At 38.3% G+C, this 22,158-nt stretch overlaps 1 protein-coding gene across 1 annotated transcript in view; it reads left to right on the top strand.

Moving 5' to 3' along the window:
* Window positions 1-22,158, top strand: part of CCDC102B (coiled-coil domain containing 102B) — a 201,932-nt gene that overhangs the window by 167,774 nt on the left and 12,000 nt on the right. The window contains exon 6 of the mRNA XM_052660597.1: window positions 1,932-2,102. Within this exon, the coding sequence (XP_052516557.1) occupies window positions 1,932-2,102 (171 nt within the window). The remainder of the gene's footprint in view (window positions 1-1,931; window positions 2,103-22,158) is intronic.

The raw sequence follows: 22,158 nt of genomic DNA, 5'->3' as shown, positions 1-22,158 counted from the left end.
GATGGCATTACCAACGCAATTGACATGAGGTTGAGCAAACTCTGGAATATGGTGAAGGATAGGGAAGCCTGGCGTGCTGCAGTCCATGGGATCACAAAGAAAGAGTCAGACATGACTGAAACACCTTAGCATGCACTCACATAAGAAATAGTATGGAGAGATCTGTGTCTATTTTCTCTAGATTTCCCCCATGGTATCACCTTACAAAACTATGGTCAGATATTACAATCAGGATATCGACATCAATACAGTCAAGACACAGAACTTTTCATCAAGACAAGGATCCCTGATCTGCCCTCACCATGCTGCCTGCTCACCTGAAACTCCCCTCCCCTCCCCTCCACCCTTGATGCCCAGCAGCCATGAATCTCTTCTCCACTTCTATAATTTTGTCTTGTCAGTATGTTACAGAAATTGGAAAGGTGTTTCCTGAGTTTTGGATGAGGATGAATGGCTTTCAATGTTTCAGATATTCTGTATGCTTTCCTGTGAACGCTGATCTTCCATATTTTATATCAAGTTAACTGGTATAGACTTCATATAACTCATTAGTAAGAGACCTGTCCCTTGTTACAGCATTTTCTGTGTAGGACAGACTATTTTATTAGCTATCCACACACTGTGTACCTATTATGATTAAATTTATTATTCTGTGATCTCATGATGGTATATAGAAAACCTTTCCCCATTGGCAATTTAAAGAAAGTATCTAAGTTTTTGTCCAATACTTTATGGCTTTTCAAAACTATTAAATCTGATTCTTTTTTGTTAGTAGTAGTAATAGTAGTAGTATATGAGTAAAGGTCTCCAATTGTCTACCTAGTTGTCCCCAAAATTTTTGACCATACATTTTTAACTAGTGCCCTCTCATGTGCTTTTCTATGGGTATTAGATACTATTTGTATTTTGTATGCATTATTTTTATAAGTACTATGACAGCATTTTTCAGGAAGTTAAAGAAATGTTCTGAGACTTCCCTAAAGTACTATAACATTATGAGGAACTAGAGGTGTTTTTTTTTTCTTCATAGTATTTTAATAAAGATGTTTTCAACAATAACAATATTGTTAATTTTGCACAGCAAACGAGCTAAAAATGAAAAGCTATGTTAATTCCAATCTGAAGCCAATTAATATAACCTGTTAATTCATTTCTTTACAGTATTGATTATAACAAAGTTGATTAGGAGTCAGTCCCTTCATGGTGGATTCACTCTGGTTTCTTCCCAGATGGGTCCCTTACTTCAGATCTCTGAGCCAGATTCACGTGCTTTCAGCATGGATACGGCAGCACTCAAACTTTTTTCTTAGAGAAATAATTAGAAGCAGATAGTCTGCTAACTTTTAATACTTAGACTGATTTATCAGATGAACAGTTCTTCTTATTTTTATTACATCTTATTCTTCATTTATGGGTAAAAGATTTCTTTTGGAAAGCATACATAAAAACTAAATTTGCATAACATGAAAAATGGGTCATTCACTCAAGTTCATAAAGAGTTGCACTGTAGTTTAGCCACACAGAAATACATCTTCCACCTATTGTTATATGCTAAGCATAATATAGAAAATATGGAAAAGACCCTGATGCTAGGAAAGATTGAGGGCAGGATGAGAAGAGGGTGACAGAGGATGAGATAGTTGGATGGCATCACTGACTCAATGGACAGGAGTTTGAGCCAACTCTAGGAGATGGTGAAGGACAGGGAAGCCTGACGTGCTGCAGTCCATGGGGTCACAAAGAGTTGGACACAACTGGGTAACTGAACGATGACAATCGTAATATTTAACTGCAGAAATGCAGAGTTCCAGATGAAAAGATGCCCATCTGAATTCTTCCTAGAGTGTTCTATTTTTTCAAAAGAAGTTGCCCATCCTCTGATTTTATCAGAGCAAGCTATAAATAATGGGATCCTTGTTTTCTTCTGAAAGGAACTGGTGGACCTTCAGCATGCCTACTGTAAGCTAAGCAGACAGTACCAGGCAAAGACAGCAGAACTGACTCGCGCCAACAACCTCGTGGATCAAAATGAAGCCGAAGTGAAGAAACTGAGACTTCAAGTCGAAGAACTAAAATGGGGACTCAACCAAAAAGAAGACAAGGTACTTTTTAAGTGGAACACATTTTAGATAGATTCAAAATAGCATTTGATATCTTTTTTACTAGCAAATGGCATTACTTGATATAAAAACTTCACATTTAAAATTTGAAATCAACTAAAAAGCATAAGGAAAGAGGAAAATATTACATAGACAACATGCTTGTTTTTTGTGGTGTTAGTTGGGCATTTGTTACGTGTGCCCTATAGCTTCAAATATGTTTCAGCTTGGGGGTGTGGGTGGGTGGGCGGGGTATCATTGGTATCATTAAAACGTGATGTTTTAATGGAAATCAGATATATAGAGACATCCAGAGGAGCAGTTCATGCTGGAGATATAAATCTGGTGGTGGTCATGTGTTAATACACAATATTTAAAACCACAAGACTGGCTGAGATTATTGAACAAATAGTAGATAAAATCCTTAGGACTCTTTGAACAAAAAGTGAAGGTGGCTCAGTTGTGTCCAGCTCTTTGTGACCCCATGGACTGTAGCCAGCCAGCCTCCTCTGTCCATGGAATTCTCCAACAAGAATACTGAAGTGGGTTGTCATTCCCTTCTCCAGGGGATTTTCCTGACCTAGGGATCAAACCCAGGTCTCCCACATTGCAGGCAAATGTGTCTACTAAAATGTAGCCCTTTCACAGTCCCTCCTGTCCTTCCTACACATTCACATAATAAATATCTCCTATTTGTTTTGCAAAAAAGAAAAAGTTGGTATTTTAAGCTTGAATTTTACATCTTGTAGAAATATGATGTATGTTGTGATTATGTTATGATATATATGTCCTCTCCAGTGCTTTCTGATGTTCACAGAATGTAGGCATCTCAGTTATGTTGTGAAATGTCAACTACCTAATGGTCTATGGCATGTTTAAGAATGTGATACCTTAACGGTACACCTGTGACCGGGAGGACTTCAGCTGCAGTTACAAAGAGAGTTTTCTTGAGTGAAACAGTCCCCCTGTCAGTGTGAGAGCATCCATCACCCATGGAGTCAGCTATTTCAGATGGGGTTCCAAGCACTGCGTCTGCTCCTGTCGGCCAACTTTCGAGGCAAAAATAATTAGTTCCCTGGTTAAAAAGAATGGTTACAGATACTGCCAAACAGTTGGAAATTTAAAAAAGAAAATGGAAATTGTTTTTCCAAGGGGTGATTCAATAACAGAGCACAGTCCCCCTTTGAAGATTTAATTTTTCATCCAATCTGTTGCAGTCAAGCAAACCAGATCTTATCTAATAACATCCATGAAAATAGAATTATTTGACCAGTGTGAGGCTCATATATCACCCCCTGGTCTTACTATAGCTGACTTGTCCATGGGCATTTTATCCTTGATGTCTCTTTTTATGAAGACGTACATGTTCTTTTTAATGATATACATGGGTGGTGAAGCTGGACTGTGGAAGAATAAGTCAGGAGAGGAATAGAGGCAGTCTCAAGAGAATGGTTTGGGGTTTTTATTTGATTGTCGTCTTTATTCCTGTGAATAGTTTTGATATACATGCATTTGTTGCAGAAGGTGGTAAATAAACTTTTGTGTTTGCCAATACCAGCTTTAAGAAATTGCTTGGGACTGAATCATCAGGCAGGAAACTGTGATAATACGCAGTGTTCCAGGGCTAATGAAGTACTAGTTTCCAGAAATCCGATTCAGCCGTCTAACTGGGGAATGCTAAAAACATCTGTGGTCTTCAGAAGGCTTATATTAGTTGCCCTTCCCTGTAAGAGAATCAGTCTCCCCACATCATCGTCAGTCTTGGGACATGCGACATTTGCTTTGCCCAAGAAGCAGAAGCTCCATGTGCCACACCATCCAGAGCTTTGTGAACCCAACACGCCTCTTCTCCCATGTGTCTTTTCCTGCCGTGTCTCATGTCATGAGGCCAGCAGGTCCGAAATTGACATCATTCTCTCAGCACAAATTCTGAAACAGGAAGGCTTTGGAGTAGAGCCCTTACGGACCCAGACTGATCCACATGGGTAAAACAAAAATCAATATTTATTGTGGTAAGCCACTGACATTTTGGAAAACTTAGCTAAGGCTGACTGGTATAGTCCTTCAAACAAAAACAGCCTGTCAAAATTACATGACATTGGCTCTGGTGCTATTTGCAGTTGGTAAGAGAGCTTATTGCAGGTGAGAATGAAGACAGCCCATTTTGTGGAGTCTCAAAAGCTTTGGTACATTATATCCTGTAACGCCTTGGAAAGCAGATGATGGACAGAATGAGCTTGTGGATTTTAGATGAATAGGTATGTGGCTAATATTTTTGTTTGTTTGTCTGCTACTATTGCCTTTGACAAGTGCCCAAAGGAAAGATGAGTTCCGAAAAGACTTGTTGAATTTTCAAAGAGATATGTAAGGCAATACAGAAATTTAAGTACTTCTGTGACTGCCAGGGTCTGATTTTCATTTGCAAATGCTAAGACAGAAAACTGAGCTTGGCTTTGAGCAACGACCATTATTTAAGGTTGAGCTTTTAGGCAAGGGCCAATTTAGTGGTGTGGCTTTCAAGCCTGTTGTTAAAAGCTCTTCATTAAGGTCATTTTCTGTAAATCCTTGAAGTTGAATAAAATGGCACAGGGAGGAGACAGATTGTGCCTCTCCCGGAATATCCCACAGATTCAAGGCAACTACAGGTAGCTCAGAGACAATCAACGCCTCCCAGAGAATTATACATGGGACAGCTGACCTGTGGAATTTACTGAAATCAAAAGAAAAACAAAAAGGCTGCAAGCTTTTGTGAAAAATATGCTGACAAATGAGTTTCCAGCCTGGGATAAAAGAGACTGATTTCTCAAGATTTAAAAGAACCTGCAGTTCCTCCAAAGGTTGTGGGCTGAGCAATGCTGTCAACACCAGAACACAGGGAGTAATGTCCAGAGCCGTATTCAAATATGGACAGAGTGTGCAGTGAGGAAAGACCAACTACAGAACGCCAAGGACATTAGAAAAGCAGTGACTTGGCAACTGTTATCAGGAGGCTTGCTCAGCATGCGTTAGGCTTAGTTGCTCAGTTGTGTCTGAGTCTTTGCGACCCCATGGACTGTAGCCTGATACGCTGCTCTGTCCACAGGATTCTCCAGGCAAGAATACTGAAGTGGGTTGCCATTTCCTCCTCCAGGGGATCTCCCCAACCCAGGGATTGAACCCGTGTCTCCTGGGTCTCCTGCATTGGCAGGCAGATTCTTTACCACTGAGCCACCTGGGAAGGCCCAGGCAAAACACAACAGCTTTCCCCATGAGCTTCCTGAAATATCTGCCAAATTAGATTTTATAAATAGCTTCTATTTCCCTTATCAGTCTGAAAGTTTTTATTGTAATTTTCTTGCTGTAGTTGCACTGTAGGATGTTGAGGGTATGAATTACTTGCCTTTTGAGCACATAGATTTCTGGAACAAGAGAAGGCATATTGAGATGTGAAATAGCAGATCTTCGAGGCCTAGGCTGTGGTTGCAAGGCTGCTTGGGTAATTTCTCTTGGGGAAGGAGTGAAAGGGTATGGGTGTGTATTTTATTACTTGTTGCCCCATCTGTGCAAGGAATACAGTTCCCAAGCATAAATGGTGGGCATGTGACTTGTTTGGCAAATGGGATTTGTGCGGCTTTGAAATAGAATCTTTTGTAACTATATAATTCCTTGTGGATAAGTATTTGGACATACTTCATGTTTGAAGCTTAAAAGTAGATGTTGAAATACACGTTCAAAACATAAAATAGTTCAATGTTCTGCACCTCTACATCCAACCAGTTGATCACCGGAGGTGACTGATCCAAAGCAGGATCAACTTATATGGGTCTGTAATCTGGATTACTTAATTGAAGTTGTCAGTCTTCAGTTTTTCTCTGATTAAAGGTCATCCCTCTTTCTGATGGCTGGGCATGAAAATATTCCTTATGGAAATAAGATTTTGCATTAGATAGCAGCCAACATTTCTATAATTTGACTTATCATTGAGAAGCAAAGAAAATTCTGTCAGTTTCACTGCTGAGCTTTTTAATTTCACAGTAGCAAATTCTTCAAATTGCAATTAGTTGAGATTAATGTTTAATTGGAACTGTCAAATACAAAGTTCCCAACTCCCACAAGTCAACAAATTTTAAATAAATGAAAATGAGATATTAATCCTCTATACAGTAGAGAAAAATAGATATTTGGAGGCCCATGAGAGAAAACCCAGGGTCTGATTAAAGGAACGAGCAAATTAAAAAATTCTTTTTTTGAACGAGTTGGTTTTCTTTAAGCAAATTACCCCCCAAATCTAATTTGACATGTGTTTATTAGAAGTTAAACATTCTTTTCTCATCATTTCATTGAAGTCTTTCTGTGAATATATATGATGGTAAAATGTAATTGAGACTTCACTACTGTAAGGCAGAAATAATTACATATATATCCACATTAAAATACTAAAATAACTGACCACTGTAATAAATATGGTGTGAAAAGTAGCCTAATGAATAATAAAATGATGCAGTAAGCAAAGTTAGTAAAGACCAAAAAGGCAGTACCTAAGAAACAAGGAGTATAATATAAACAATTACTCTGACACATCGATACTTTACACTGTATGACTAGTATTAAGAAGACTGAAGGACTGAATGAGATAAGGCTTGTCAAGGACTATTTTAAATTTTTCAAAGCAATCCTATATCATATAAAGAAGGAAAAATAAAAGGAAAAAAAATCAGCTATTATCTTACCATCATATCCTGTTACTTCAATGTATATTAACTTCAAATGCCCAGGCAATTTTATGCAGAGATGCAGTCATCATTTGCAAATAATATACTCAGTCAGTTACCATAGCTTTCTTGCTGCTGTGTACTTTTCATACTTGGTATTTCAAGGAAGGGTGTAATATTTATCTCCTTGGATATAAATTATTTAATAAACCAACACTTCTTTACTGAATCTCATTTGTATTTTTTTTTCAACAGAACTTTACCATGACTATTGTCATGTACAGTTGACCCTTGAACAACATGGGTTTGAACTGTGTGGGTCCACTTAGTAGGAAGATATTTTTCAACAGTAAATAGTACAGTACAACCCAGTCCATAGTTGGTTGAAAGTGCAGACATATAGGGCCAACTGTAAGTTATAGGATGATTAACTTCCAAGTTCAAGATTCCAGGGTACAGACCTTTTATCCTCCACTGGGAAGAAAAAGTCTTCTAAGTGGGATTACATGACCCAGATAACCACGATGGTGTGATTACTCACCCAGAGCCAGATATCCTGGAATGCAAAGTCAACTGGACCTTAGGAAGCATCAACACGAACAAAGCTAGTGGAGGTGATGGAATTCCAGTTGAGCTTTTTCAAATCCTAAAAGATGATAGTGTGAAAGTGCTGCACTCTATATGCCATCAAATTTGGAAAACTCAGCAGTGGCTACAGGACTGGAAAAGGTCAGTTTTCATTCCAATCCCAAAGAGAGGCAATGCCAAAGAATGTTCACATCACTGCACAATTGCACTCATCTCACATGCTAGGAAAGTAATGCTTAAAGTTCTCCAAGCCAGGCTTCAGCAATACGTGAACCATGAACTTCCTGATGTTCAAGTTGGATTTAGGAAAGGCAGAGGAACCAGAGATCAAATTGCCAACATCCGCTGGATCATGGAAAAAGCAAGAGAGCTCCAGAAAAACATCTACTTCTGCTTTATTGACTATGCCAAAGCCTTTGACTGAGTGGATCACAACAAAATGCGGAAAACTCTACCAGAACACCTTTACTTCCCTCCTGAGAAATCTGTATGCAGGTCAAGAAGCAACAGTTAGAAGTGGATGTAGAACAACAGACTGGTTCCAAATCGGGAAAGAAGTATGTCAAGCTGTATATTGTCACCCTGCTTATTTAACTTATATGCAGAGTACTCATGCAAAATGCCGGGCTGGATGAAGCACATGCTGGAATCAAGACTGCAGGGAGAAACATCAATAACCTCAGATATGCAGATGATACCACCCTATGGCAGAAAACAAAGAGGAACTAAAGAGCCTCTTGATGAAAGTGAGAGAGGAAATTGAAAAAGTTGGCTTATAGCTCAACATTAAAAAAAACTAAGATCATGGCATCTAGTCCCATCACTTCATGGCAAATAGATGAGGAAACAATGGAAACAATGAGAGACAGTGACTGCGGCCATGAAGTTAAAAGACACTTGCCCCTTGCAAGAAAAGCTATGACCAACCTAGACAGCATATTAAAAAGCAGAGACATTACTTTGCCAACAAAGGTCTGTCTAGTCAAAGCTATGGTTTTTCCAGTAGTCATGTATGGATATGAGAGTTGGACTATAAAGAAAGCTGAGCGCCAAAGAATTGATACTTTTGAACTGTAGTGTTGGAGAAGACTCTTATGAGTCCCTTGGACTGTAAGGAGAACCAACCAGTCCATCCTAAAGAAATAAGTCTTGAATATATATTGGACGGCCTGATGCTGAAGCTGAAACTCCAGTACTTTGGCCACCTGATGGGAAGAACTGACTCATTGGAAAAGACCTGATGTTGGGAAAGATTGAAGATAGGAGGAGAAGGGGATGACAGAGAATGAGATGGTTGAATGGCATCACCGACTCATTGGACATGAGTTTGAGCAAGTTCTGGGAGCTGTTGATGGATAGGGAAGCCTGGTGTGCTGTGGTCCACAGGGTCACAAATAGTCAGGCATGACTGAGTGACTGAACTGAATGAACAGAAGTGGGATTATTGAGTTAGAGAATATGAATATAATATGGCTCTTGATACATTCAGAATTACTAATTTTCTTTGCCTCTAAATGACAAGTCAAACTGTGGAAATATTGGCTGTTATGTAAAATCTTAACTGCATCTTAACTGTTGCAAAAGTGAGTTCAAATATCAAGTGATGGGAGGTGGGAGCAGGGTTCATGTTTGGGAACGCATGTAAGAATTAAAGATTTTAAAATTAAAAAAAAATAAAAAACTAAAAACTAAAAAAAAATCTCAAGTGATGTATTTATAAAGCTAAAAATGTAACTGCTCAGTTTGCCAAGTTGTTAATTGGTTTACTCTCAATTTAAACTGCTTCTTTTTGTTAAACTCCTTCCTTAGTGTGGCCATTATTATTATATATTATATATGTTATTATATTATTCCGTTCAGTTCGGTTGCTCGGTCGTGACCAACTCTTTACAATGCCCTGGACTGTGTAGCATGCCAGGCCTCCCTCTCCATCACCAGCTCCTGGAGCTTACTCAAACTCATGTCCATTGAGTCGGTGATGCCATCCAACCATCTCATCCTCTGTCGTCCCCTTTTCCTCCCACCTTCAGTCTTTCCCAGCATCAGGGCCCTTTACAATGAGTTAGTTCTTCACATCAGGTGGCCAAAGTATTAGAGTTTCAGCTTCAGCATCGATCCTTCCAATGAATATTCAAGACTGACTTCCTTTAGGATGGACAGCTTAAATCTCCTTGCAATCCAAAGGACTCACAAGAGTCTTCTCCAACACCACAGTTCAAAAGCATCGATTCTTTGGCACTTAGCTTTCTTTATAGTCCAACTCTCACATCCATACATGACCACTGGAAAAACCATAGCTTTGACTAGATGGACCTTTGTTGGCAAAGTAATGTCTCTGCTTTTGAATATGCTGTCTAGGTTGGTCATAACTTTTTTCCAAGGAGCAAGTGTCTTTTAATTTCATGGCTGCTGTCCCATCTGCAGTGATTATTCCCTTATTGTAGCTCCATACCTACTCTTGATTTTTCTATATATTTTTAAATAATAGATTCTATTTGTAAGAGGACTTTGAAACTATTCAGTGATTCTTCTGTGTTAAAAGAGATGTAAATCAGGGATCAAGTAGTTCTTAGTCCCTGTGTGTTAGTTGCTCAGTCGTGTCTGACTCTTTGTGATCCCATGGACTGTAGCCTGCCAGATTCCTCTCTCCATGGAATTCTTCAGGTAGAAATACTGGATTGGGTAGCCATTCCCTTCTCTAGGGGATCTTCCCAACCCAGGGATCAAATCAGTTCTTTCGCATTGCCAGCAGATTCCTTACTGTCTGAGCCACCAGAGAAGTCCTAGATACCTACAATTCACAAACGAAGCAGGTGAGAAGGAGCCTATGGTAACTGACAAATAAAAGCTCTGTGGTGAGGGAAAGAAGAATCAGTTAACTTCGAGATGACTTTCATACTTCCAGGAGTTCATGGATTTCTTCATTGAACTAAGACTTGGTGTAAGTACTCAGCTATAGATCAAATATATTCCCAGTGTAAAGGTCACAGTCTAATATGATTGTCTAACCTGTCTGCACAATAAAAACCCTTTGGAATATTTTATTTTTTTCAACCTTAGATCTGCTTTTAAAAATGTATATTGGAGTATAGTTGAATAACAATGTTGTGTTAGTTTCAGGTGTTCAACAAAATGATTTAGTTATACATATACATGTATCTGGTCTTTTTCAAATCTTTTCCCATTTAGTTTATTACAGAATATTGAATACAGTTTCCTGTGCCAACAGTAGGTCCTTGCTGGTTATCTGTTTTAAATATAATAGTGTCTTTATGTCAAGGTCAAATTCCCAGCCTTTCCTTTTGGTAATCGTTTTGTTTTCTGAGGCTGTAAATTGGTTTCTGTTTTGTAAATGAGTTCAGTTTTTTTTTTAAGATTCCACATAGAGACGATGTCATATGATATTTGACTTACTTCACTTGGTATGATAATCTTTCAGTCCATCTATATTGCTGCAAATGGTATTATTCCATTCTTTTTATTTTTTAATATAAATTTATTTAATTGGAGGTTAATTACTTTACAATATTGTATTGGTTTTGCCATACATCAACATGAATCCATCACAGGTATACACGTGTTCCCCATCCTGAACCCCCCTCCCTCCTCCCTCCCCGTACCATCCCTCTGGGTCGTCCCAGTGCACCAGCCCCAAGCATCCAGTGTCATTCATCGAACCTGGACTGGTGATTCGTTTCATATATGATATTATACATGTTTCAATTCCATTCTTTTTAATGGCTGAGTAACAGCCATTGCATAAATATACCACATCTTCTTTATCTGTTCATCTGTCAGTGGACATTTGGGTTGCTCCCATGTCTTGGCTATTGTATACAGCACTACAGTGAACACTGGGGTACATGTATTCTTTCAAACCATGGTTTTCTCCAGATATATGTCCAGGAGTGGGATTGCTGGATCGTATGGAAACTATTCTTAGTTTCTTAAAGAACCTTCGTACTGCTGTTGAGAGCAGCTGTACCAATTTACATTCCCACCAGCAGAGCAAGAGGGTTCCCTTTTTTCAAAGAGGGTTCCCTCTCCACCATCTATTGTTTGTAGACATTGATGATGGCCATTCTGACTGGTGTGAGGTAATATCTCACTGTAATTTTTATTGGCATTTCTCTTATAATTAGTGACATTGAGCATCTTTTCATGTGCCTCTTGACGATCTGTACATCTTTGGGGAAGTCTCTAGGTTTTCTGCTCATTTCTGATTGGGTTGTAAAATATTAATACTCAAGACTTATCTCTAGTAGCCGTCAATTTTTATGGGTGGGGCCTGTGCATGAGTATTTTTAAAATACTTCTTAAATGATTCTGTTTTCTAGTGACTTATCAGAACCACTGGTCTAAGGAGAAAAGACTGCCACCATGGAAACTCAAATTCATAACTTTGGTCCCCACCAAATACACACATTTACAGTAACAGATTTTACCAGTAGAGTATAAATGAAATGGCTTGCTACAGAAACCAGACTTTTTGTCCATTGTAGTTTGTACCTGTATCATAGTAATTTGCAAAACTAATTGATATGATCTTCTAGTTTTGAGAGAAGTTCAAAAGATGGAAAATCACTTAAATAGATGGAAAAAATAAGATACTATGAACAATGTAAGTTCATACTCAAAATGCTAGTGTTTTGCTAAATGCATTTGTCAGTCTGGCTTTACACTTAGTAATTATCACCTTAATCACCTTATTACAGTTTAGCTAATTCTGGCTTTGCATTTTAATGCTCTCAGTGTCAAAAAGGTGTATCTTTCCAAAAGTCTGATATCATCAGCAATGATGAATGTGAGAGACACTTTGTTTAAACCTTCAGAACATTAATTATCTAAATTAACAGTTGATTTTTAAACAAGCCTTTATTTGGAAGGGCACAGACCTTTTTTCCTAGCCCTAAATATATTTTGGGGAAATCTCATCAACTTACACTCTGCTAATTTTAAGACTGTGAGAATGGTGATAGACTGAAATTTGAATTTATCTATGAAAAAGATGTGGGAAGTGTTTCAGGTTAAGGTTAAAAATAAATAATAAAGAGACCAGGTTCAGGTTCATGTGGGGACAGAAGCGGTGACCAGTGATTCAGGATCTGAACTGAACTGCAAAAACCAGCCTAGTCCATTTATTACTTCCTGGTGAGATGGTTGGATGGCATCACTGACTCGATGGACATGAATTTGAGCAAGCTCCGGGAGTTGGTGATGGACAGGAAAACCTGGCGTGCTCCAGTCCATTGGGTCGCAAATAGTTGGACATGACTGAGCAACTGAACTGAATTTCTCTGTTAGATGTTAGAATACACCTGAGTTCTTCCCCAGAAGAGGTTTATGGTGTCGCTGGGGATAGCCCAACATAAATGTTTGAAGTTAAATGTGTAAAATCAGTGTCAAGATGGTGGTATTTATAGGATGCAAGAAAGAATTGGCCATATTTCTTTTCCTTCCAGTGCTTAAAGGCTATTTATGTATTAGTTTTAATTATTTATCATCTGACACCTCAACTGGAATATATGGGCAAAAACCAGTACAGTTGTGCCCCTAAGTGGGCCAGCTTTCAATAATACTGTCCATGCTCTTCTCCAGGAGATCTTCCTGACCTAGGAATTGAACCCAGGTCTCCTGCATTGCAGGAAGATTCTGTACCATCAGATCACCAGAGAAGTCCAAAACTGTCTCAAGTGCCCTTAAAATAAAGACGTCATGGCACGATAACATGAGCAGAAGTCTTGCATCCTCATCGCTATACATAGCTAATCTAAATCCTAATAAATCCTCTTTCTGTGGATAGTTTGAAGAGTACCACTTCCTGCAATCATTTATCATGATCTTGCTCTTTCTTTACCCTACCAACCAGCTAGATTGTCCTTAAAGGGATTTAGGACAAGCCATCCCAAGTACTCTTGCCTGGAAACTCACATGGACAAAGGAGCCTGGTAGGCTGCAGTCCATGGGGTCGCGAAGAGTCAGACATGACTGAGCAACTACACTTTCACTTTTCACTTTCATGCATTGGAGAAGGAAATGGCAACCCACTCCAGTGTTCTTGCCTGGAGAATCCTAGGGATGGAGGAGCCTGGTAGGCTGCCGTCTATGGGGTTGCACAGAGTCGGACACGACTGAAGCGACTTAGCAGCAGCAGCAGCATCCCAAGTTGTGCCACTCTGGCATGTCTATTATTTAGAACTGAAAACAAGCCCAAAGACTCTGAATTTTGAACTGCCCCTCTTACTATCTAAAAGAATATAACAGCTTCTTCCTGGCCTTTACTTTCCCCTTAAGCCTTAGACCCCTACCTCCATTTCCTTCAGTCAGTTCAGTCACTCAATCATGTCCAAATCTTTGTGACCCCATGGTCTGCAGCATACCAGGCTGCTATCCATCACTGACTCCTGGAGCCTGCTCAAGCTCATGTCCATTGAGTTTGAGAAGGCTCAAACCATCCAACCATCTTATCCTGTGTAACCCCCTTCTCCTCCTGCCTTCAGTCTTTCCCAGCATCAGTGTCTTTACCAATGAGTCAGTTATTCACATCTGGTGGTCAAAGTATTGGAGCTTCAGCTTCAGCATCAGTCCTTCCAATGAATATTCAGATTCCAATGAATAATCAGGAAATTGTGATTTCCTTTAGAATTGACTGGCCTGATCTCCTTGCAGTCCAAGGGACTCTCAAGAGTCTTCTCCAACACCACAGTTCAAAAGCATCAATTCTTTGGTGCTCAGCTTTCTTTATGGTCTAACTCTTACATCCATACATGACTACTGGAAAAACCATAGCTTTGACTAGACGGACCTTTGTTGACAAAGTGATGTGTCTGCTTTTTAATACATTGTCTAGGTATGTCATATCTTTTTTCCAAGGAGCAAGCGTCTTTTAATTTCATGGCTGTAGTCACCATCTGCAGTGATTTTGGAGCCCCAAAAGATAAAGTCTGTCACTGCTTCCATTGTTTCCCCATCTATTTGCCATGAGGTGATGGAACCAGATGTCATAATCTTAGTTTTCTGAATGTTGAGTTTTAAGCCAGCTTTTTCACTCTCCTCTTTCAGTTTCATCAAGAGGCTCTTTAGTTCCTCTTTGCTTTCTGCCATAAGGGTGGTGTCATCTGCATATCTGAGGTTATTGATATTTCTCCTGGCAATCTTGATTCCAGCTTGTGCTTTATCCATCCCAGCATTTTGTATGATGTACTCTGTATAGAAGTTAAATAAGCAGGGTGACAATATATAGCCTTGATGTACTCCTTCCCCAATTTGGAACCAGTCGATTTTTCCATGTCCAGTTCTAACAGTTGCTTTTTGACCTGCAAAAAAGTTTTCTTAGGGGGCAGGTCAGATGGTCTGATATTCACATCTTATGAAGAATTTTCCACAGTTTGTTGTGATCCAAACAGTCAAAGGCTTTGGCATAGTCAATAAAGCAGAGGTAAATGTCTTTCTGGTACTCTTGCTTTTTTTGATGACCCAACATATGTTGACAATTTAATCTCTGGTTCCTCTGCCTTTTCCAAATCCAGCTTGTACATCTGGAAGTTCTTGATTCACATACTGTTCAAGCCTAACTTGGAGAATTTTGAGCATTACTTCAGTAATGCTCCATCTCCTTAGTCCAAAATAATATATACCTCACTTTGCTTTGCTTTGGGACTTCCCAGGTGGCAGTAGTGGTAAAGAATCTCCCTACAATGTAGAAGACTGAGCTTAGATCCCTGGTCAGGAAGATCCCCTGGAGAAGGGTATGGCTACCCACTCCAGTATTCTGGCCTGGAGAATCCAATGGACAGAGGAGCCTGGCAGGCTACAGTCATAAAGAGTCAGACATGACTGAGTGACTTTCACTTTGCCTTGCTTTGGAATTCTTTATACTTACGTTGATTCGTGTTCTGCATGTTATAAATTGTATTTTCTCGTGTTAACTACATTCTATTATTTTGTTTGCCAATCAAAAAACTAGGAGGGAAAAAGGAAAGTTAGATCCCCTTCAGAACTTAATAACAAACCAAATGCATCATGTGTGCTGTATTCTAAGCTGAAACTCTTTTGACTTGTGTGTAGAAAATATAGCGTGTGATAAGAACTTAGTAAAATTAGCATGTTTTAAGGACAGGTTATATGGAAGACTTTAGAGCATGATCATTTGTTAATGTTTCCCTCTCCTCTTAACTCTAGGCAACACTTTTAGACCACCAGCTCAATGGACATGAATTTAAGCAAACTCAGGGAGATAGTGAAGGGCAGGGAAGCCTGGCGTGCTGCAGTCCATGGGGTCACAGAGAGTCAGACATGACTTAGTGACTGAACAACGACAACATATTTTTATTCTTCTTTTGAACACTGTCTGATACTTTATTAGCATTTTTCATCCAGTTCTATTGTTTCTACTTGTTTATGCTCTGAAACATGCAAGAGGTATAAACCTCATTAGGAAAAAAGACAACAATAGACAACACAGCAAAGAATAATCAGTTTTCTTCTTCCTCTTTGGTTGAGTTAGTCTCACTTCTCAGCACCATTCATTCTTCATGCAAATCTATCTCCTCTATTTACATATTTCCTTTTATACTGACATCTCACTCCCATCCCCTTCTCTCCATGTTCAGCCACTTAGTGCGATTTTGTGAATGCTTTTGTTTAAATGTGTTTTTTGTACATTATGTTCTTTGTGTCATGTGTATGTGTTTTATCTTGTGTTCACTTGGTGTCTGGTCCATACCCCAGGGAGATTCTCACACAGATCTAAGAGGGGTTCGGTACACAGGTTGGTGCAGGTTGTTCCCAGGGGCTGAGAAGAGGAGCATCTGGGCCTTTGGTCACAGGGTGAGTGGACACAACTGTGATGGGCACCAGGGGGCACTCTGCTCTACAGCAGATGACTCAAACCCGCCAGAATGCCCAGGGATCTTAATCATGTGACGTGAAAAGAGATGCAGATGATTTTATAAAAGATAGTATCATCTTTCTGATCCATGGCTGAGTATATCCTTTCACCTGTCTTTCGTAACACTACTCATATCTAGCTTCTGAGTATTTGATACCATGTATGGTAGAGTGGGCAACATAAAGGATTGGATTCAGATCTGGAAATAAACTGACACTTCCATTACAAGTGGTGTGATCTCAAGCTAATCACTTAGCCTCTCTGGGATGGATACCCTTCCCTTGTCTGTGAAGAATAATGTGTGGAATTACATAAAATCTACCACTGAAATGGGGGTAGTTGATTTAATGAAACCTTTGAGGAAAGTAAAACACCATCTCCTAAAATGTGAAAAATTATGCATAATTAATCTATGTCTCAGATCAAATATTCAAAGTTTAATCTTATAGTAGATAACAGTGCTTAATTGAATGTTTCAGTATTTAACATAATATCTTATACTATTTAATCCTAATTATAAAGTTCTAAACATCAATTATACTCATTCATTAATATAGATATTAATATAATTATTATCTCATATAAATCTTACTACAATCCTGAAATTAGACCCTTAATTACAGCAATTATAGAAATCTGAGTGAGTAAATGACAAGACCATAGTCACACGTGGAGAAGAAGAGTTAAGATACCAATTCAGGTGCTGAAATACATATTAAAAATATATCCTCTGGTTTTATAGTTTCGTATTATTTGCACAGTAACTTTGCAACACTGCATTCAATATTATTCTCTGTAAATGAACATTTAAAGAGAGAGTTTTCTTTAGGATCTTGGTTTCTATATTGGATTACCATGCATTTTGATAAAAGCTTAGTGTTTCAAGTCCCTGGTGAGCCATTTCAAAGGGAACATTCAGGAACAATTTTTTTTTTTTCTGCTCCAGTCAGAATATTCTTGCCTTGCAAAAACCACAGTTGAGCTTAATAGTAAAGTATTCCAAATATTTTGGTAAGATAAAACAAGGGACATTCTATTGTGTCAAAAGAATTAAAATCCTTAAAATTTTCTCATATGGAATATATAATGAGAAAAATGACATATGTTTGTAAAAATAAATGTCAAGAGTGGAATTATTTTACTTTCAAGTATACATGTTTTTTAACTTTCTAAAATAAAAATTATGATATTTGAACTTGTCTTATTTTTAAGTTTTGTCATTTAAAAGACATTTAATAAGTCATTTATTATAAGACATTTTGGTATTTAACTAATGTGAAAAGTTAAATGATTTTTTTTAGAGTTGCTCAAACTGGAATAATTAAAAAAGGAATGACTATTTGTATTTAAACACTCAGAACTCTAAGACTATGAAATTCTTATGAGTCATTTCTCCATCATGCTATAATAAATTAACAAACAACTTGGGAAGTTTAAAAAGATACACAAACCAGACCTATAACTGTTCATTTCTGTGGTTCTGCTGTAGTTCAGAAATCAGATAAACTATAAACCACAGAAAATTAGACATATTTAAGTTTGTAATTTGACCCATTTCAATAATGACTGTAATCCAAAACTAAAATTTATAGTGGCACAACAAACAGGTCTATTTTTCCTTTCATGGAGGAAAAATGAGTGTTTTTTGATGCAAGATGAATAAATACAGCCATCTCCTAAAGATATAATATCTATATTCTTACTATATCTTCATATTTTATTGCTTTAATTAGCAGAAAATATTTTATTTTTGGTTAAAGTTATAAATTTAAAAAAGCACACTAGAGGTCTGGTGTTTTTGTTTGCTTCAAGTACCTGATTAGCTTAGGAAAGGAAGAGGTATAATCCTGTTCCTTCTTGGGAATCGAATATTTGATTGAAAGCCATCACTTGGGGAGTGAAATCGGTGTATCAAACGACTGAATTGTTCGTTTCAGAGGTGATCATCCTATTTCCGAATACAATGGGGCAGGACTCTAAAGAGCAGCAGAAGGTAGAACAGAGTCAGAGCTGAGATCCAGAACTTTCCTCTGGAGGCTGGGGAGGGGGGAAGTCAGAACCAGGATGTCAGATCTACACTGAGACCATTTTGGTACAGAGTCTACACGAGAGAAATCCAAAATGTGTGTTCTAAGCATGAGTCTAAAGCATCCAGGATTCCTTGAAGCTGGTGCACAGTCATCTCCATCACAAAATGCTCTTGCAGTCATGTGGGAGGGGTTTTTAGGGCAGATCTCCTGAAGGAGAAGACGGGCACGATCCATCACGGCCTCAGATGACAGGAACCAGGCACGGCCCAGCCTGGGGGCACGGCAGTGTGCGGCTGGCTCTCTCGCCTTCCAGCGCTGTCTGTCTTGGTCTCTCTGGTGCAGGGGACACCTCAGCCTCATTCCTGTGTCCTGGGATTTTCTCTGGTGGTGCCTTGTCCATGAATAGTTGCCAACTGTTCATCCTGTGAGAGGGTGTGAAATAAGAAACACCCTCTGTTGCCATCTTGGTGATGTCACTCCTCTATTCTTTTTGACTCTATCACTGAGCACAGAACCCCAAACAACAGCTTTTAGCTCTGTGCCCTCTCAGTTCCTCAAATTCTTCCGATTCTCTTGTCCTTCACTTGACATTACCAGCCTACTCCTGAGGTCACACTTGACATTGCCTTCATCAATTACTACACCTTCTTCTGGGTCTCAAACTCTCCAAACATAAGCTTATCTTTCCAGTTTAATTTTTTGAGTGAACGTGAAGTTGCTCAGTGGTGTCTGACTCTTTGTGACCCCATGAACTATAGCCTACCAGGCTCCTCTGTCCATGGGATTTTCCAGGCAATAATACTGGAGTGGATTGCCATTTCCTTCTCCATACCAACCACAAAATTTCAACCCCTTGGAGCATACAGTCTATTGATACCATCTTTACATGGTCATTTATCCACCTCCATGTTTTATTTCAATCCTTAGGCGTAAATGTGATGTCTCAACATTACAGTCCTTTCTCTGCATTATACCTCCATCTCCTTGCCTCCATATCTTCTGCAGAAATTCACTTGTGAAACTCAAGCTCTGGTTGAATGCAACCCTTTGCTTTGTCTGCAGCTGCATATGGCACTAGAGAACCAAGTGCTATGCTAACAGGTCTTGGCTTAAATTCATTTCAAGTAGCATCTTAGTGTTCTAGCATTAATTTTTCTAAATGACTGTTTCACTTCCCCTCTCTTTTACTCCCTCCTCACTCCTCTACATTCTGAGCTGAGAATCTTTCTGCTGAATTTACTGAGGGAAAAAGACAAACAGGAATGTGGAATACAGAATATGCACTCTCACCATCACATCTACTCAACTAATTTATATCAACTGGAACACCTATATTCTTCCTATATATCTAGTACTATGGATGAAATTTCTCAATTTCTATATGTAGTTAGCAAATATTTTATACATATATATATATAATATATTACATATACATATATATGTACACATTCACATATATATACATATGCAAGGATAAAGATTTTACATATATAATGTTTAAAATAAACCAACTTCCTTTAAATACCTCATTGCTGCCACTATTAAATTTAACTCTCTCCCTTTACAGCACATCCTTGAAAGAGATGTATGATATTAACTTCTTATCTTCATAGCCTTCATTCTGTCTCTAATCATAACAGTGATACTTTTGATCTCTGCCTCTTTACTAATGCAAACTTGTCAAGGTCACAAATGTGCTCCACATTTTTAAAGCCAGAGCTCCATTCTTGGGTTTCATCTTCCTCAAAATATCATAGTACTTTGACACAATCAATCCCATTCTTAAAGTAACTTACTCTCCATGCTTCTAGAAAAATCAGTGTTTCTTGGGTTTCACCTTCTGCTGTGCTTCTTGATCCCAATCTTGTTTTCATGTCTTCAGCTATGCATGTGTCTTAACCTAAGACTTAGAAATATTTGACTACAGACTTTGTAGATTTTTAACATGTAGGAATCTTAGGGATTGTAAAATGACTTTGTATTGAGAGGAGCCTAGCAGCCTACAGTCCATGGGGTCACACGAGTCAGACATGACTTAGCAACTGAACAACCACCACCATCACAATATAAATGGAGAGTTCAGTTCAGTTGTCTCTCAGTCGTGTCCAGCTCTTTGTGAGCCCATGGGCTGCAGCACGCCAGGCCTCCCTGTCCACCACCAACTCCTGGAGTTTACTCAAACTTGTCCGATGAGTCAGTAATGCCATCCAACCATCTCATCCTCTGTTGTCCCCTTCTCCTCCCACCTTCAATCTTTCCCAGCGTCAGAATCTTTTCAAATGAGTCCGTTCTTCGCATCAGGTAGCCAAAGTATTAGAATTTCAGCTTCAGCATCAGTCCTTCCAATGAACATTCAGGACTAACTTCCTTTAGAATCGACTGATTGGATCTCCTTGCAGTCCAAGGGACTCTCAAGAATCTTCTCCAACACCACAGTTCAAAAGCATCAGTTCTTCGGCGCTCAACTTTCTTAATGGTCCAACTCTCACATCCATACATGACCACTGGAAAAACCCATAGCTTTGATTTGTTGGCAAAGTAATGTCTCTACTTTTTAATATGCTGTCTAGGTATGTCATAACTTTTCTTCCAAGGAGCAAGTATCTTTTAATTTCATGGCTGCAGTCATCATCTGCAGTGATTGAGAGAGTAAAACTGTTTAAAGTTGGTTTCAGTGACTCAGATGGTAGCCAGTGATTCTATTCAAAGGTGAAAACTATTTTTTGAAAATTTGGAATCTAAATGTTACTCTAGTGAAGGGATGCTTACTACTGTGTCATTGGTTTTCGTATGTACAGAATCAGAATATTGTTTTAAGGAATGTGCCTTAAATATTGGCTTCCCATCTGTATTCCATCACTACCCGTAAGTCTCCACTGACTTTTGTAGTATTACTAAGGCCATGGTGGTAGTGATGCATTGCAATCAAAGTGTGCTAACTACTATTTAATGGAAGAAATGTTGTCTTTATATTTCAATATTGTATAAGTTTTGTAAATCATGACTATATTTCAATGTACTTATTCCTTGCTGTTATTTAAATAGTTATTTCCTTATCATCACTGTGAAGCTAAGTTGATCATAAACTTATTTTCTACTAGGGAATACACAAAGTACAATATTTTCCTATGTTTTGAACACTTATTCTAATGTGCCATTAATCTTTTTTCTTATGTTAAACAGTTCAGTTACTGCTACAGATTATTTTAGATAATAATCATCAAAATTATTCAGACAAAATTAAAGTTTCTTGGTGAACAGATTTCTGGAACAATATGGTTGTTGGTTTAGTTACAAAATAAACCAAAGTTGTAATATAGGCAATTGCAGAAGTTTGGAACTCAGAAACTTAAGTGTAATTCAACAAATAATGAGGTGTCCATTTCTGTTTCAGAAATATTTTTAGAAACACTGCACTTTTGGAATCTCTTCTAGTTCTTTGACACTTTCATAAGAAGTGGTCAATAACCATTTTTATACGTAATGTATGCAGAAGTTCATGCCCTAGTCAGCTTGTATCTTCCCTTAATGGAAGAGTATATATTTTAATTATAGTTTTTTTATTTGAATCTTATTAAAGAAGGATTTCATTTGTTCAGTCTTATTTTCTTTGCCAGGAACATGACCCATATAGTTAGGTGTGTATTGGTGAACTGGTTTCATTCTTAGGGAAGTTTCAGGATAAGTAACTTCCTCTCCATACATTTTTATCTTTTTAGAAAACTTGTAATCTGGAAAGGTGTTTTATCATAGAGGAAAATATTACTGCTTTTATCATTATAGTTATCTCTGTAGTCCTTGTAGTCCATTTCAGACACTTAGAAGTTTTCTTCTAAATTAGCAAAACTGATTATCAGATT

Source organism: Budorcas taxicolor, chromosome 22 (genome assembly GCF_023091745.1).
Source record: "Budorcas taxicolor isolate Tak-1 chromosome 22, Takin1.1, whole genome shotgun sequence".
Classification (NCBI taxonomy): Eukaryota; Metazoa; Chordata; class Mammalia; order Artiodactyla; family Bovidae; genus Budorcas; species Budorcas taxicolor.
The sequence above is the reverse complement of the archived record's forward strand: the minus strand, read 5'-3'. Positions and strand labels throughout refer to the sequence as shown.